The following is a 19,429-nucleotide window of genomic DNA, read 5'->3' on the forward strand; positions in this document are numbered from 1 at the left end:
CACTCCCCGTCCCTTTCTTCTCGCCTCTTACGATCCAAGTGGAAATGTTCTTCAACCCATAACTTCTAAACTACTTATCAGTAAGACAAAAATGTAGTACCAGTAGACCCAGGCAGTGGGCAGGAAGCTGGGATGGCTCTTCATTATAAGGAGCTGAAATAAAAAGGAAAATAGATGGGTATGGGATGAGTGAAAGCTAGGTGCGTGCCTTGGCTAACTACTTTCCTTATAAGGTGGAAAAGGCCTTTTGGGATATAGGTAGATATATATTAGTGGAAAGAACATACCTTCAACTAGGGATTGATGTGGTCTTCATGACCGCATGGGTTTATTGGAAACCACTGGTTGTTTCCAAAGATGGGCGGCTTTCGGCACTCTAGTGTGCTTCTCTAACTAACTTGGGGAGAGTATCACACATTTATTATCAATAGATTTCCTCACTGGAGGTAAACTGTAGTTTGAGGGAAGCAAGTAAATGTATTATGGGAATGAAAAGTGTCTCATGAAATTGTGCTTGCCATTTTCATGTAAATAGATGTCCTGTTGGGGTTGTTTTGTGCATAATGGTTTGTTTTGTTTAGAGCTGGGAAGAACACACAAAAACTGTAGATACAAAAATAAGAAACAAATGCAGAGTACAACAAAAACTTAAAAATTAACTCAGCCCCCCCCATTACTAATTTGGTATATTTGTTCCTTTGGGTTTCACACTGCTGGTAAATTATTGGCGTGGGAAGATATATATATATATATATATATATATATATATATAGAGAGAGAGAGAGAGAGAGAGAGAGAGAGAGAGAAATTATGTTCAATTATGTTACCACAGCACTGGTCACTGTGTTTTAAAAGCTCACTAAAATATCAGCTACATTGGCTTTTTTCCCCCTTTGAACTGTTTATTCCTTTGAAAGAATTTAAATGTTTTTGCTTGTAAAGTCCTTTTCCTTTGTTATTGATTACACCCAGGGCAGTGGGCAAGATGCAGGGATGACCCATCATCCAGGAGGAGGCAAGATAAGGAGGAGGGAAGGGGGTGAGTGGAAGTGGAGTATGTGGGGATGGAATGGGTAGGAGTGGATTTTATGCCTCTTTATTGGCTACCTCCTTTGTAAGGGGGAATAAGCCTTTGGTATATGTATGTATTAATTATATAATTGTCTTCACAGGTTGTGTCGTGGCAGTTGCTAACCTTATCACAGTGAGCATAATCATTGCTGTCCGTTACCACCTTTGGCGTTCGGCTTCATCCAGAGTCCCGTCTGGTGGTCACTACCACCTGGCCAGTCTGCGGCGGACGACGTCAAACTCCTCTTCGAATATGGATCATTACCACCTCCATAACAATAGCTCATCAAGCACAGACCAATACCACCTTCATTCAGTAGACCAGAGGATGCTGCCAAACAGCAGAATTCCTGCATGGAGAGGGGACCTCTTCTCTCCAGATATTGTGCGACCTAACAGAGGCCAACAGAACGACAGGAGAGACAGACTGTGCCCAAATGGAAGAAGTGGGACAGTGGTGCTATGCCCTCCTGCCAATGCTCAGCCTCCTCACTACTCTCTCATTCCTCCTGTGCCCCCTCCGTCTGCAGGGCCACCTCCTGATTATTACCAGGTTAGGGCAATAATCATGTTTGCGGTATAAGTGAAGTGGACAGTACACATCATATGACATAGACGTGTGTTATCAAGATATGTTTTCTATGTATCGGTCTGTTTGTTGCCCCAAGTTCCTCTTGCAGAAGATCTATGACTCCCAGGGGCAACAGCCATAAGATTGGCCCAAATGTCACTCAAAGCTTTATTGTGTTGTTGTCTGGGTAAGACTAGAGGAGGGCGATTGAGGACAAGTTGTTTGGTATCATCTGTGTGAGGATTTTTTGGGGGTAATAGCATTCTGAAGGGAGGTCTATTCTGTGTTGGTACTGTTTTAGAGCTAGATGGTGGCCTTATCAGTCATGTTAGTGCAGAACTTGCTTGACAGGTATCTTTTAGTGGTAGTCCTGAAAGAGGGACACTGGATCTGCCCATTTTCAAAACCCATTGAACTCCTTGCCTCCATTAGGAGGTGCAGACCTGAAGGGCTGAAGTCTCTGGACTGGACCTAAGATTTCTTGTTATCAAATTGAACTGTAGGTCATACAACTTTTCTTACACGGCAAACTGACCGCTGGTGACTCCTCCCTTCTTACTACTTTCAGTAAGTAACATAGAAACAGTACCACAACAATACAATACAGACAACAACCTAAAGTTTCTTCCCATAGAGATCTGTAGGAGAGCCCCTGGGGCTGCAGGTTTTCCACTCAAACTTGAGGAGCTGAGATGAGAGGGGGTAGATGGGAGTGGAATGGGTGGGAGTAGGTATGCCTTGGACTTGGCTACCCCCTTATAAGGGGGAAAAACTCTTGGTATATAGATACTCTAGGCAACAGTTATTATTTGTTACAGTCACATATACATTGTAATTTGTAATAATACACCTGTGTTCTCCATTTACTTTTTTGCTTCTGACCCAGGGCAGTGGACAAGATGCAGGGATGACCCATCATCCAGGAAGTGCCAAAATAAGAGGAAGGGAAGAGGGTATAGAGGGGAGTGGAGTATGTAGGGGATGGAATGGGTGGGAGTAGTTTCTATGCTTTTGTTTTTTGGCTACCTCCCATGTAAGGGGGAAAAAAGCCTTTGGTATATGTATGTATGTTCTCCATTCTAGGTTGTTGGTGCCCCTCCTCCTCCGTATTCATCACGTGACAACCTCACGACCATGAACGACTCAGGCAGCACATCCTCCTCCTCTATGTCTTCGTACAACCTTCCTCCTACGAATAATAATGGGGACATCAACGGAAATAACACGCCCCACCTCAGTGTCAGTAGAAATCTAAATATGCAGAGTCGTATGTGTGGGAGTGGACATAATAATAAATGATGGGTAGAAGAAAGTACCTTCACACCCAACTAAGATATGCTTCTTCAGTATTTTTCCGATGCGCGGTCAGGGATGTTCTTCAGAAGCACACGTGTCCAAAGGACCAAATGTGATGCTATGTCCTTCTTCTCGTTAGGTTTATAGATTCTTCTTGTCCAATTCATGTTGATGTTCTTAGAATTGAAGTATCTTAGGGACAGTACTGACAGTTGTTCGTAAAGGTGGATTGGAGTTACGGAGTTCATGCTGTTTGAAAATTTGAAACCAATAATAATGATAAACATTTTTACTAGTGCCATCTGTCTTATCCAATTTGAGAAGTGGAAACATATACAAGGCATGCAGATATGCTCAACTTCTCTCCCCTTTATGGATATTGTGGAAATAGATGTGCATTTGGTTAGAGAAAAGTATTTGGGCATTATTACGTATTAATCCATTGCATCGCAAGAGCTGAAGGCCTTAGTAAGAGGTCAAAGCATTTTGGTTTTATCTTTGAAATTGGATTGGGGTGTTTTGGATGACAAACCTTTTCAGATGTTACTGCCTAGAGTTATGTGTAGTCTCAGAATATCAAGTTTTAAAAAGAAAGCAAACACAAAACAAGACATAAGATTAAGGACGTCGGTATGCTAAAAATTTAATTTTTTGACAATTTTGCAAAAACTTGTGGAAAAATCATTTGAAGCATGCACAACATACTGGTGAAGTAAGTGTTGTACGGCATAATTTACTATTCTTGTTATTAATTAAATAAAAGTATATCGGGTGGGACATAAGACAAGCTTTCTGTTTGACATTTACATTTGAAGATTTTCTCATTTATATAAAATTTTAGAAGGGTATATTGTACATCTGTCAACATATACTGACAGTTAGATGTAAAGGCAAGAAATATGAAGTAACATTTCACTGTATTGCTTAAGTGACTTTTTTTTTTCACTTTTAGTGTGGATCCTTATGTAACTAGAGACTATTGAATGTTGGGAAGTGGCTCATCCAAGGTGAAACAAAACCCCAACATAATCACTGTTTCTGTAATGCCCCAGTAAAAGCAATGTAAATGTCAAAAATATCACTTACAAAACACTGCATTTCATATATGATATCTAATTTATCATTATCTATGCAGTTTTCATTTATATTGCATATAGTTTTTTCATACATAGGGTGAAACTTTTTGTCACATTCATGCTTATAACTCAAACTTCTTTATATAAATTATTATTTGTTTGCACAATACTTATCTTTTTTTTCTAAATTGTCATTTTTTTTTTTTTTTAATACAAAATTTGGGTATTCACAAAGAAAAATCCAGTATGGTGGAACTTTTGTACACAGATTAACAAAAATGAAAAAGAAAGCACAATTTCTATTAGTTACCAAGATATAAGGAAAATAAAACATAATTTTTCTTAATTTTTCAATGGATTTCCATAACAGTTGGCACAGATAATTTTTATGCTGTCTACCATTTACAGAAAAAAAATAAAAAATAAAAAAATAAATAAATAAATAACAGTCCAGCTTAATTATTTTGATATATGCGTACCGACATTCTTAAGGTTTATGTGATGCATCAGAGATATTAGTTGCTCTTAATTCCACTGGATCCTCATCTTGATACTTTTGTTTTACAAAATGAAAGGAGTGCTATTTAACTGGTGGAACAAAAATAGCTCTTTATCATAATGAAATTATATTGCTTAGCCAGAGAAAAGGTGTGAAGGTATAATTGTCTTGTAAGAATGTAATTAAGATTTTTCTTTTTCTTTCCATGATAAGATTACCCTCTGTTGATTACATGGTAATAGACAGGTTGATCAGTCAATAGATCAATCTGTGGCCTCGCGTCTCTCTTGTAGTTTCATTGCTCAGAAAAGGGTTAATGAACGTAAGATTCTTCAGTCATATTCAGTTCCTTGACAGAATATTACCTTTACAGAAAAGTACCTAATTTGTAAAATTTTTGTGATGGTAGTTTCAAATTGGAATACAGTGAAATGGAGACACTGAAAGTGTGGTATGGAAGGAATGCACGACACCAAGAGCATGCATCTCTGCCCTGCAAAACATACAGGTATGGCTAGGTTATAGCGGAGGTTCAAAGGCAGAAATAGAAAAAGCACAACAATTTGTATTATGTACACCATTATGTGCTCAAATTATCAAGTCTTAGTTGTGACATAATTTTGCTCCAAACTGTATTGCATTTATATTGAATTTGTCTCATATTTGTAATATTAGCATTTCATTATGAAATTGTTGCATGCTGTATGGGCCCCGTACATGTTGGAATTTGTTGTATGTCAGATAGAGAAGAGTCACAGGGAAGAATTCTTGTAACTTATCTGTATGCAGCCAATGAAGTATACCAGATTTTTCTATTATCAACTTGTTATTCTGAATTAAGATATATTTACATTCTGTCACCAGCTTGTATATCTGGCACAAAGTATATTTATATCATCACCATATATTACAAGCCAGACATAAAATTTCATTTATATGCTATCACCCCTTGTTAATCAGAGTTGATATATGCATTCATTCTGTCACTAGTTTATAAGTCTATTGATACATTTATGTTGTAGCTCCAGATAAGGAAGGGATGGTAAAATGTACAATAAGGTGAACATGTATCTAAAATTTAGATTTAACCCACAAATGGCAATTTACATAAGCATAAGGAACATAGAGGGATCTAGGGGGACCCTAACTAGAACCCCAATAGTTGGTCCATTAAATGTGTGTCGATGTGGTAAAGATGAGAGTAAAAGAGAAGAGATTGGTAGTATGTAAGAAGAAAGATGGATATGTCAGTATTGAGTTAGATAAAACTGAAAGGGAAGGATGAAGTGGAGATTAGAAACATGGTGGATAGGTTGTCAGGAGTGGCAAGGGAGGGAAGGGGTGGCATTGTTAATAAGCTATGTGATAGTTAAGTAGGCGATGGAGCAGAGAGAAATATCATCAAGGATAATGTGGGTAAAGTTAAAATTGGGATAGGAGATACAGGTGTTTTTGAATTCATATGGCATGAGTTATGATCCTCACTAAGTGAATTAAAATGTCTACTTGGACACAAGGTTGTAGTGGAAGCAGATTGAATCCTGGTAATAGAGAGTGAGTTCATACTACATTAGATTTCCTGATTCAGACAACCTATTGGGTGGCATCTTCTCTAAGATGGAGAGTTTGTAATGTTAAATTAAACCATATGGCCTTGGAATGAGAAAAGTGAGGACAAGGAAGCATTTTGGATTTATTTAAATGTGTGTGTAGAGAATCATGGGAGAGATGAAAATGTAGTAGTGTTGGAAGATTGAATGCTAGAGTAGGAGATAAGCCAATAGTTGGAATATTAAATATATGGGATGGGAGGAATGAACTGTGATAGAAAGATGTTAGAGATGTGTATTGAAAGGGAAATGGTGATAGGAAAGAGAAACGAGTATAATTTTATGTTGGCAAGGGTAGTGTTGGGAGGGTTGTCAAGAAGGCAATATGTAGTGATGCCCAGAAGGGAGATTAGAAGAGTTCTGGACATAAATTTTTTTGAGAGAGGGTAGTGGGATGTCAGCTTATATTCTGGTAGAAGGAAGAATGAAAGTGGAGGTAAAATGGAAGGGGAAGAAAGTGAGGGAGGCAGAGAAGTACTCTAGGTGCACAAATTAAATGAGAAAGGAAAATAACATGAGGCAAAAGTGAGAAAAATGTGGGATGTAGTGAAGGATAAAGAAGAAACAGGGGTGTGTGTAAAGTATGAAGTATTAAAAGTGTACAAATATGTAGGATGAAGAGGATGGGAGGAAACGAGAGGTAACAAATGGTGGGATGAAGAGGCAAGGGCAGTGGTGGCAGAAAAGAAGTGGGTATATGAAGATTGGGTGTAGAGAAAAAATAGAAAGCATATGAAATAAAGAGGATGATATAAAAATATAAAGAAAGAGGGTTTAAGCATAACGCAATGTGAACAAGGCCTAAAGGAGAGCAGGTGTAAAATGGTCTCCAAATTTTAATAAAGACGTTAATTGATAGGAAAGGTTATAGTAGTGAGTCAGGATGTTTACTAAATATAAGAAACAAATCATATAAAGATCAGTTAAAACACTTGAGGGTGTTTTGTTAAGAAAAAAAAAAAAATGCAGGATAGTTAAAAAAGTCTTAAGATTTTAAAAAGAACTGATGACATCAAATCTGAGAATATTTTTCACACAAATAACTGAATGAGAAGTAATGGTTTCATGCTGTAAGGATGTAGAAATAATTGTGCCAATCATGTCATCAGTGAATCAAATAGGCTCTTATCCAAGACAGTTGAACATAGTACATTTTGAAAATCACTTGTACTAAAAAAAAAAAAAACTTTTCATAGGAGAGGTAACCAGGATATGCATATTTGGGGCATGCTCCTTAATCTAAAGTATATATGCTGTTCATTTAGCACTTTTTGTCTGTAAACAGAGTGGCAGCTAAATGCCAATACATGGTGTCAATGTTTTTTTTTCAAAAAGTGGAGATGCTTGCATCCTAAAGACAAAACTTCACCTTTGGAGGTGGTGTTGGGGTGTGTGTGTGTGATTGGATATAACCATAAGACTGGTTCAAAATATCAATGAAGATGTCTATATGCATAAGTGGCAGCTGCTATCAGCTTTCTTAATGGTGCAGTGAGATTCTGTATCTACACAAATTAGTTACTCAATTATTTCACATCACAAATATACTTTCTTTAAAATAGTTCCCTGTAGATTGGAGTACATTGTGAACAATTCATCAACCCTACAGAAGAAAGGTTGTATTACAACCCATATCTCAAAAGGATCATTCTTTGATCTAAGGAATTATCTCTACAAATTACTAATCATATTGGTTCATGGTCACAATTATTATTATCATTACTTCCTGTTTCAAATTGTTGTTACTGTAATAGATTATTTGTATTGACATAGTTCATGTTAATTATTTTATAATAGATGATACAATAATTTATATTTTTATAAGTTATGATTCATTTAACTTGTTTCACTGTCATGCCTCTTGCTGACACATACATGATTATTTTCTATGCGTGCACTAAACGAGAGCAGCTACCAGTAACATCCATATACTCCACTGTTTGTTGATCACAAAATTAGAAAAATGCTGTCACAAACATTCTTTGGAAGAGATTAATCTCATCGCCAAGATTAGTGGTTACCCTTTAGGAGCAGATAAAATATTCTGACCTGTGTAGAGTACTATAGAGACTGCCATTTGTGGTTTAAATGAAAGAAAAGATTTAAGAGGTAATAATGATTTCAGACTTTTTCAGATACAAATGCAGCTGCTTTGGGTATATTTTCTGTTCCACTTGACAAAGAAATTATATCTGATGATGAAATTTCATTACATTGTATTTCTATTGTTTTCAGTACAGGAAAATAGTACCGTAACTATCCTGAGAGATGATGAAATACTGTATTTACCTAATTATGATATACAGGACAGGAGCTATGCTTGTGGGTTCTCATCAGTCTTCAGTTATCAAACTTGGTTTCAAATTCCTAATCTATTCCACAAATTAATGCTTCTAGAAAACTAAGAAATATTTTTATATCTTGAAGATTTGTCTTCATGATATTCTTTTATCCTATGCTTCATCTTGTCCACACTTTTCATTGATCTGAAGATAGAAATCATGTTGCCTCTTTTTCTGTTCTTGTTAGGTAATCCTAATATTTCTAATCTTTCCTTGTACAATCTGTTGGCTCAGCTGGGGACCATTTTGGTTGCCATCCTTTATGTTTACTCTGTTTCTCTTATATCTTTCCCTTTGTGTGAGGATCATGCTACTCATATATTTAATATATTCCAATTTAGGCAATACAGCAAGGCACAGCACTTCCACAACTGGGCCCCACAGCTGATACTGGGTTACCTCCTCTACTTCATCATGTGGAAATCCTCCTCCTCATCGATTATCCACACAAAAGAATCTACGGAGTAGGTTTTTTTAATTTACTCTTCCTTGCTTGACACACATTCCACTTTAGCCAAAGTCACCTTCACTTCATCCATCTCTTTAGATTTTTTTTGCTAGTCTGATTCATTCATTCTATCTGTACAGCTAAAAGCACCTCAGTTTGCTTTTGATTTACCCAATCTGACAGCTTTCTTTCCACCTCCATCTTCTTTCTGAAAACTACATTCTCAGTCTATCCATTCTTATCATATTTATTGAAGCTTCATCTCTGTTACTTAGAATATTCCTTTCTGCCTCTCATATATTCCAAGTATGCTTCATATAGCTATGTGGATATTATTGTCCCTATATAAAAACTCCTCTCTGCATTTATCCTGGTATACCCTGTATCACAACTTTTCATTCTACCCTAACTTATCTTGTGTTCTGTAATTTGCCTCCACAGCCTCTTCTCTGTTCACTTTCTCATGTGACCCCACATACTTAAAACTCTCCCTTTCTTCCAGCTTCTCAGCCTTCACTTTCAGATTCAACTTGTCACCATCATCATTCCTTGTGCATCTCACCTTTGCCCAAATTTCCTTTCAACTTTCTTCTCACAGACTTATCCAAACTCAAGTCGCCAACTACAACATTTTCTCATCAGAATCAAACAGAATTGTAATGTCATTTGTAAACAACATCTGGCTCACCTCTCATGTCTCTCTAGCCTCACCCACAAACTCCAAACCTCTGCCTACACCCATTGCACAACCATAGAAAAAAAAAAGGTCATGGTTAAAAGGTCACCCTTGTCCTCTGCCACACTGCTGATATCATAGGTACTGCAGCAAGGCACAGTAATTTCACTGTAGAGCCCAACAGCTGGAACTTTTTTATCCCACCACTGCATCATATGGCGACCCTTCCCCCTCATCCACTCAAGAATAATAATGTATTTGAACACAGACCAAAGGGTTAAGGTATCCAGTTGCAGTTGCAACTTTGTTAGAACTATGCAAAATTGAGGAGACAAGTAACTGAACTTCTTTGGTATGCTGATTTGATACCAGGTGACAGAAAAAGAAGAAAAAAAAAGTAATTTTAAATCATCATGAATTAACTAACTGGATATCGGTGGCAAGAGCTTTTTCAGTTACTCCTAACTTAAAACACTGATAGCAATACTTGCTAGTACACAATTGGTGAACTAAATACTAAGAGACAGGGTGATGTTGAGGTACTTGTCTCGTTCCTATAAAACCATGAATAAGTGCACAAAGAAAATTAGGAACCGACTTGAGAAGGAAAGCATTGATGAAATTGAATTTCTAGTCATTTGGAGCATAAGAAAACTCATGATGAATCTTGTAATTTGTTACATAATTAAAGTTTCCTGTGATAAGCAAATTGCTAAGATCATTGTAGCAACAAGTATACTAATATTTTTAATAAACATTTGAGAATACAAGCATCACAAAATATTAATCTCAAATTGTCAGGTTTCTGTTGACATTTTGTGGACATCATTAAATGTGTCTGATATGAAGAGTTTTTGTTAGTTTTCTTTAGTTTTGTGTATTTATCATGCTAATGAACAGCAAAGATTATGAGAGTGGATTTGTAATAGTCCATCTAATTAACTATTTTGGTGAAAGACTCATTTTCACTCAGAAATGAATGTTGGTAACTTTTAACTTATCCTTCTGTTCTGCTACCCTTCGTAAGTTTTACCTCAACCACCACTAACTACATCTCTTCAATGCAATATTATCCACAAGAATAGAACTGCTGGTTATTTTAGACAAAATCCTTAATTTGATGAACTACTCTAATTCCTTCTGCACAGTGATGTAAATTATATATTTTCCTTTTGACAATTGTCAGACCATCATATTCTACCAAGGGGGTAAAATGGAATTTAATTGATTAAGACCAATTCACAGTTAATCTGTCATGAGAACCATAGTGAAAATCTGAATGTTATTATACATACATATATACATATACCAAGGCTTTTCCCCCCTTACAAGGGAGGTAGCCAAAAAGAAAAAGGGATAAAATCATTCCCACCCATTCCATCCCTAAATACACTCCACTCCCCTCCACCCCCCCTCCCATCTTAGCACCTCCTGGATGATGGGTCATCCCTGCACCTTGTCCACTGCCCTGGGTCAGAGGCAGTGTCGCAAGGCACAGCACATCTACAGCAAGGCCGCTTCATTAAAATGTTATTATGGTGGAGGAAAAAAGAAGTATCTAGTAGCTTAATTTTGTTGTTGTGATATACTGTATGTTCATTCATGTTTTGGTTCTAGATCTCTGGAGGACAATTTCTGATTCATCAATTAATTTTCTCATAGGACCAAAAATGACCCATTATTTACTGTTGGTAGTAAAAACCCCATATGACATAAGTAAAAAAAATTCTTTTTCTTTTGAAAATCTTACTCATCATTAGTCAAACATGTTACAGAAAGGTAATCTCGACCTTCACCTTTTTCAGTATTTTATTTTTTCTGTAATTATTTATGATACATGGCTGAGAGATATGAGCTCGTCCTCATGAAAGGTAGTGGAGAACTACTAAGTTTAGAAGCACCCCAGTCTATCATCTCATATCAGGAAGGTAGCCAGCCAAGGCATGCATTCACCCTCACCCATTTCACTCTTATCTGTCATCCATTTATCTCCCTTCCATCTCAGCTTCTTGTGGATGAAGGGTCATCCTGTTCTTCCACCTACTACCTGGATCAGAAGCAATGCAGCAAGACATACATATATAACTTCATTGAAAGTGAGGGCTAATTGTGCATAGTTATTTTCTTAAAGGTATTTTCTATATGCCTTACCATGGTCTTACTTTCTTTTGAAAGGTTTATGACTTCACTCTAGGTAATAATTTTTTCTAGATTGCGATTTTGGGTACATTACCTTTCTTCAGTAGTTTTCTCTATGGTTAGCATAAGACTATTTCTGGTGAATAGTGTGATGATATTTCATGAAATATTACACCACATCATTCACTGGAAACATTCTTACCCTAACCATAGAGAAAGAATATTACAAGCTACTGAAGAAGGATCTTGTACCAAAAATCACAATCTAGCAAAAATGACTACCTAGAACAAAGATATAAACCTCCTTTCAAAAGAAAATAAGACCATAGTAAGGCATATAGAAAAAACGTTAAGAAAATAATTAACACACAACTAGCCATCACTCTAACAAAATATGCATAAGATAACATCTCCTGTCTCCCCCACACACAAATATATATGTCTATATTTATTTACCAAGTAAAGAAATTGATGTATGATGAAAACTACAATTAATTTTAAACAGTCTGTCATGTAAAGTAAATATGGTATAGGTGCTTCTGGCTGCTAGAAAATCCTAGACGGATATTCAGAGTACAATAAGATGGTTATATGTTATAACTTTACCATGAGTTGCTTTTAGAGACTGGTTATGATTCTGGAGACCGATAACAGGTACCTGCAAGTGGGGGTCCTACAAGGCCAACATTAGAACGAATTGTCTCCCTAATGCATCTTAAAAAAAGAATAGAAGCACTGGTTAAGTGTCCATAGCAATAACAAGAACCACTTTGTGTCCATAGCAACAACTATCTTCAAAAACCCGTTAACACTCTCAACTCCATCTGGAGGGGCAGTGCCAAGAGCCTGCATTCTGTCTCTGGACAGGGCAGAAGATAATCTCTTCTCACTTTCAAATGGATTTTGTCCTCCATTTTTCATATGGAGACCTGACACCCAGTAACTGTTCCACTTCTACTAGAAACACTTGTACAACATGACAAAGGTCAAGTGTTTCTTCCTGGTGATAATGATGGGAGGGCCCAAGGACTGTATTTATCCTCTGTAGGGCCTGCATATTACCAGTCAATGAAACTTGAGACAGTTGATTATTATTACTGTATTATTGTTATTATTATCATTATTATTTTTATCATTGTTGCTGTTGTTATTATCGTTATTATTTATTATATTATTGTTATAAGTTTCTGCCCAGGGTGGAGGAGTTAATTATATTTAGAAATGCTGGTACATTGTGACAAGTTGATGAAGGTGGAAAAAGAAGTCACGGGTCTAGTTCCGAGTTCCTTAGTCTATTCCTGACCGATTTCGCTCTATGCTTCTTCAGAAGAAGCATAGAGCAAAACCGGTCAGGAATAAACTCAGGAACTCGGAACTAGACCTGTGACTTCTTTTTCCACCTTCATCATATTTAGAAATGTTAAATGTATTGACTTGCTGGTTTTCTGCCAGCATTATTGGTTGCTCTGAGTGAGCTGCTACAATTTATTGTTTAAATCAATGCCTGCATTAATGGCAAGCATAATTGAAATTCTTACATATGTCAAATATTTCAAAATACCATTTGGAAGAAAGTGAATGGTGAAGATGCATTACTATTTTTAGAATTGAATTTTATAATGCATGAATGTTTTTTATATATACATATTTATGCAGTAACCAAAGACTTGAATTTGTTATGAAAAGGTTGATAATATTGCGTAATGTTTTTTTGTAGTGACTTCTTGTATAGACAAGAAAATTGTAAATAATTTTACTCTAAATTCTTCTAGTCTTTCAGCTGAATTTGAGTAATGATGAATTTGTTGCACTGGATTACAGTATATCTACAGCTGTGAAACAGTTCTTACTATCAAGTCATGTTCAATGAAAATTTTGTTGAGGACTTCAATTTTCCAATATAACATGAGATGAATAGCTTTTTGACACAATTTGCCAAACATTGTGCCAAACACATTTGTTGTTAATAGATATTTTTTAAAATCTTAACCTCCATTATATCCACCTAGGTGTTAAAGACAGTGCAATGTTGAAATTGCAAAAGTAAAGCCATAAATCCTTGTTGCAATCCAGGGCTTTCTTTCAGCAGTATTATTTTTTATTTATTTTTTATGTAATAAATTGGCTGACAAGGCTGCTCTGTAGTATGATTATTGTAAACAAGTATCAGTTTTCCACTTTGCTATGTTTTTTTTTTGGGAGAGAAGTATGTTGAGTGTATAAATACTTACTTCCCATGTGGCAATTTGTTCGCCCATTTTCCAGAGTAGAGGAGATGCTGTACAAAATTTTGTCATAATGAATTCAGACTTTTGGATAAGCTCTGTATTCTGCATGAATGGATTGGGGTTTGTAAGATCCTGCAGGGATGTTAATGATATGTAAGGGAAGATGAAAATGTAGATTAGTCTAAAGACAGTCATAAATGTTAAAATCTGGTATTGAAGGTATTGCATGAAATTATACATATATATATATATACATATATATATCTATCCTGCCAATTGGTGTAATGGTTGCATGCAAATGAGACTTGTTCTTTGTATTGTGCATAGACAAAGTAGTTGAGTCTAATTGGAATGCTGACTATGTGAGGATAGATTCTCAAATCTGTCCAATATTTTACAATAAGGAAATATTTTTGTGGTACTGTATAATTTTCTCCTCACATTGTATATGCTTTAGAAGTACAGTGACAGCTGTATTGCATATATGTTTTTACAGAATGGATTTTTTCCTTCTCCTGTGTTGGCTATTCTAGACATTTTCAACAATTAAATTGCATCAGAAAACCCCTGCCACTTTTGTTTTTTGATGGGTAGAACTATAAAATCAGAAAAGATTTTACAGAACAGATTCAGATTACCAAAATTGATCAGCATGTTCCTAAATTATTGCAAAGACAGTATTTTCAGAAATAACATTGTTTATTTGAATCAGTAATCTCAGTTGTCTTGTTTCTGTAAATACAAACTAGCAGCAAGTAATAACCAAGCCTATTTAAACAAACTAGAACAATGTCTCAGAATTAACAGAATAGAAGCTTCACCCCCAGAAATCAGCAGTAACATTGGTCACTCCAGACATCCATAAAAAAAAAACACCATTGTAAAATTAAATGACCAAATCCTTCCATTAAAAAAGAACCCAAAAATTATGGATTAACATACTTGTATGACATTCAGTCCACATATTAAGAACTTAATAACAAAAATTAACAAGAAAACAAATACTGAAAACCATTTCTAGCACTGACTTTGGACAACAACAACAAAAATAATAGCATCTATTAACTACTCATAAGAATCACATCGTAATACACCTCCACAGCATGGTTACCAACACTCAGCAAGTCGAACATAACTTACAAACACTACAGAATGGAGCACTAAGAGCAATTACAGGATGCACCAAAATCGTCTGCATAAAGAAACCAAAGTCCTCCCAGTGCAACATTACGTGAAACTGACAAATGTAATTCTACACAAGAACCCTTAACCCATTCAACTCCGATGACAAGATGTCTTGTCATTTGGTCAAAAAAAACAAAAAATCATAATAAAACAACAAAATGTTTGATGATCAAACAGCACCAGAAAAATATGACGTCATCAGTCCTCCTCGAGAGGAGGACTGATGACGTCATATTTTTCTGGTGCTGTTTGATCATCAAACATTTTGTTGTTTTATTATGATTTTTTGTTTTATTTGACCAAATGACAAGACATCTTGTCATCGGAGTTGAATGGGTTAACAGCACACACCCCTCACATCACGTCTCAAAGGCACCACCAGCAGAACACAAAATATCAACACCAGCATCATGCTACTTGAATATCTACCACAACCTGCCACCCAAACCACACAAAACCACACAGAAACACAATCACACTCAGATAACTAAATAAGCACTTCAAGAAAGACCACTTAACTTGGTACACCAGCAACATCCCCCAAGATATAAATCCAACTGAGAAAATCCTCACACACCAGACAAGACCCACACAAACATGCCTGCATTTAGTTCACCATTCATCACTGAGACTGTACCAACACATAGACCTGGCCACAGATTCAGATGGTCCCAGATGCAATCACCATAAAGAAGAAACAGAAGAACACCTCATACTACAATGCCCCACACTGACAATCCCAAGACAATAAAATACCTCTTCTGTAAGTGACTTATGGTCCCTCCTGGAGGCTATTGTTGGTTTCCAGGAGGCTGCAAGTCTTCTGCAGGAGAGACTAAGGGCGACAGATTGAGTGATCTTGTTGTAGTGCTAATGAAAATGCCTTAAAATATATTTATGTAGTACAGTAGTCCCTGGAATAACGCGGGGGTTAGGTTCCTGAAATTACCGCGTATAACCAAATCCGCGTATGCTGATATTTCATATTAAATACCGGGGTAAATCTTTAGTTTCGACCATGGGAGTAATATAGCAATAGAAAATTAAATATCAATTTTGTAAATTAAAATGTATCACCGTAATATGCAATTTTGTGTGCGGAAATGAAAAACAAAAAAGGTGCTAAAACATATTTTTTAAGTAACGAAGTCGTGTACGACGAATGGTACGCCATGTTTGTTATGGTAGATGCCGACGTCGAAGATATGAAAGGATGATAAATTCGTCTGATGTGATGCGCCACTTTAGCAGAAACAGGAGCACAATGTGTCACGGCATGTCATTTTCACATTTTTTTATGGTTCGCACAGAAGATTCATTAAGTCTGTATTCTCTGGCACATGATGCATAGGACATACCACTTCTCAGTTTGTCCAAAATGACGATTTTTTCTGATAACGTCATACACTTCCTTTCTCGCTTAGCAATTTTTCCAGCCTTTCCTTGAATCTTTGTCTTTGTTGGCTTAGAGGAGTGTATCGGTGCCATGTGAAGAACACGTGGAGGGGTAATGAACACGACTTCCAGAGCAATTGACCAGCACTACGAATGGTGAGAGACTGAGGAATGGGTCACCGCACAAGTCGCGGGAACAGGTAGAATCAAGCGCACCGCTAATGGATTGCAACCAACAAACAACCTTAACTTTACGAGTACATAAATGATCAAAGTGAGACAAAACAGCAATAATGAAATATTGGAAAGTGGAATATAATCTAATAAATAAAAGCGGTTTCGTGTCTGTCAGACTTTTTTCTCGATTCGATCGATCGACTAATTTCGATTTCGACGACTCAACCTTACTTTGTAAATGTTTCAGATTAAATTTGGCTCCAATTCATGAGTAGCATTCAAAGTAATTGAGCTTTTCGAACAAATATTGGCTAATTTAAAAAAGAAAAAGGAAAATATTCAGACTTTTTTCTCGATTCGATCGATCGACTAATTTCGATTTCGACGACTCAACCTTACTTTGTAAATGTTTCAGATTAAATTTGGCTCCAATTCATGAGTAGCATTCAAAGTAATTGAGCTTTTCGAACAAATATTGGCTATTTAAAAAAAAAAGAAAAATAGTCAAGACTTTTTTCTCGATTCGATCGATCGACTAATTTAGATTTCGACGACTCGACCTTACTTTGTAAATATTTCAGATTAAAATTGGCTCCAATTCATGAGAAGCATTCAAAGTAATTGAGCTTTTCGAACAAATATTGGCTAATTAAAAAAAAAAAAAAATAGTCAGTTTTTTCTCGATTCGATCGATCGACTAATTTCGATTTCGACGACTCGACCTTACTTTGTAAATGTTTCAGATTAAAATTGGCTCCAATTCATGAGTAGCATTCAAAGTAATTGAGCTTTTCGAACAAATATTGGCTAATATTTTTTTTAAATGAAAAATGAAAAAAAACAAGAAAAATGATAAAATACACTTGCCATACATACCTTTGATAAGTTATTAAAATTGAGAATAAATTCGATAAAAAAATTGTTTTTAAACGAGCTAATATCAATTTCGTCTCAATATTATACAATTTATTCTTTTAAAAATTTGTTGATTTTTTCGATCGATCCAGGTGACGCGATTCGAACTGACCGATTTGTTGTTCGTCGAATCGCACTTTAGGTTAGTAATAAATGAGGTCGTCACCTCATTCGCTCAATAAAACTGGCAATTATAGCGGTAGTGTTTCAGACTTGAATCCTCCTAGTATGGATTCTAATATCATTAACACTGTTAACAGTAGAAGTAGAAAAAGAAAAATAAGTGAAAATTGTAATAGTAAAAAAAAAAAAAAAAAAAAGTGAGATGGATGAAGAAGAAAAAGAGAGAATTACGAATGGAAATAGGGAATATCAAAATTTTAAATTAAGAGTTTATCGAATTCATCAACATGCTGAGATCTCAGGAGCGAAGCCCCTTTCTAACAAAATCTAGTAATAAAATAAAATGAAATTAATATAAGTAAAATACAAAATATATACAGTCGTTCCTCAGATAACGCGATTTATTGTAACGCCCCGGAGGTTGACACGTGACCTCAGGCAGCCACCCACGGCTTTCCCCTCACCCCACACCCTTGTTTGAGCAGTTCCCAGTGTACATGAGGGGTAGCCAAAAAGAAAAAGGCATAGAAACCACTCCCACCCATTCCATTTCCTATATATTCATAAACACCCTTGCATAAAATATAAGTCCCCTTTTCTTCTAATCTTAGGAAGTTGTAGAAGGATGACTGAGGTACTGATGGCTTAGCTAACCAAACTATAGGTAGTAAATACTCTTAACTAACTACAACATACAAAATATAAGATAATACATGACAGTGGCATGAAATTATCCATAAGGATAGTGCTGATAAACTACAGCCTTTAACAACAACTGATGTTTCATTGCCCAAGATGTGGTGTACTGTTGTTGTTTGAGGGGGTAGATGAGATAGGAGGTTTTTAGTAGAATATTGTGTAAATTTGACATTTTGGTAATATGTGTAGTCTTGTGATGGGAGTATTGCTTTGGCAGGTGGGTAGGTTCTTCCCCGTTCTGGTCCTGTGTTTGCACTAGGATATATATAGAACTGTAGCCAGTTCAGAAAACTGTTTGAAAGGGGGAAATGAGAAAATGGTGTGCCAGTTGTTGTGAGAGTCAGAATGAGTTTGCGCGTGCCAAAATAGGCCAATCTTCGATGCAAGAACTTTCTCACGTGTCATTTTTTTTAGAAGTGCACACCTATGCGATACAGCAATAGAAAATTAAATATTCATGTTGTAAATATTAAATACATCAACGTAATATACATTTTCTAGGCGGAAATTTATATATAATAAAATGCTGAGAGCAAATATTGTGCATACCTAACGGAACTGCGGCAATAAATTCGAGACGCCATGTTGTCTGTCCAGTCCCGTCAATGTTATTTTGACGATGGCATTGACGTTGTGTATCGGGTGTTCTCCCACTCCAAATGACGTCACCATACTACCATAATTTTAAAACAGTGCTATGGAGCCGAGCTCCATGCTTTTCTTCAAACTACGAAACTTTCAAGAAGAAATTGAAAACGTACCTATTTAGTGATTGTTACACTCAAGACATGCAAATTAGTGAGTTTTATAATGTGTAATAAATTACCAGAATGATTATATAAGAGCGTCGGAAAGATGGAGCGGGAGTCGAGAATAAACACACAAAAGTAAACTCGCAGTCTAATCGGACGGCAAAACTGGTCGTCAACATCCCTGACGACGACGACCTTGACGACCTCTACAATAACAGGTACCGCAA

At 36.2% G+C, this 19,429-nt stretch overlaps 1 protein-coding gene across 1 annotated transcript in view; it reads left to right on the plus strand.

The window, feature by feature from the left end:
* The window catches only part of LOC143037886 (uncharacterized), a 30,226-nt gene extending 15,772 nt beyond the window's left edge, over positions 1–14,454 (plus strand). Inside the window, exons 7-8 of the mRNA XM_076206518.1 lie at positions 1,173–1,624; positions 2,726–14,454. Coding sequence (XP_076062633.1) covers positions 1,173–1,624; positions 2,726–2,941 — 668 coding nt within the window. The 3' untranslated portion in view covers positions 2,942–14,454. The remainder of the gene's footprint in view (positions 1–1,172; positions 1,625–2,725) is intronic.
* Positions 14,455–19,429: the final 4,975 nt, after the last annotated feature.

This window comes from Oratosquilla oratoria, chromosome 23 (assembly GCF_046742065.1).
Source record: "Oratosquilla oratoria isolate Oo_2021 chromosome 23, ASM4674206v1, whole genome shotgun sequence".
Classification (NCBI taxonomy): Eukaryota; Metazoa; Arthropoda; class Malacostraca; order Stomatopoda; family Squillidae; genus Oratosquilla; species Oratosquilla oratoria.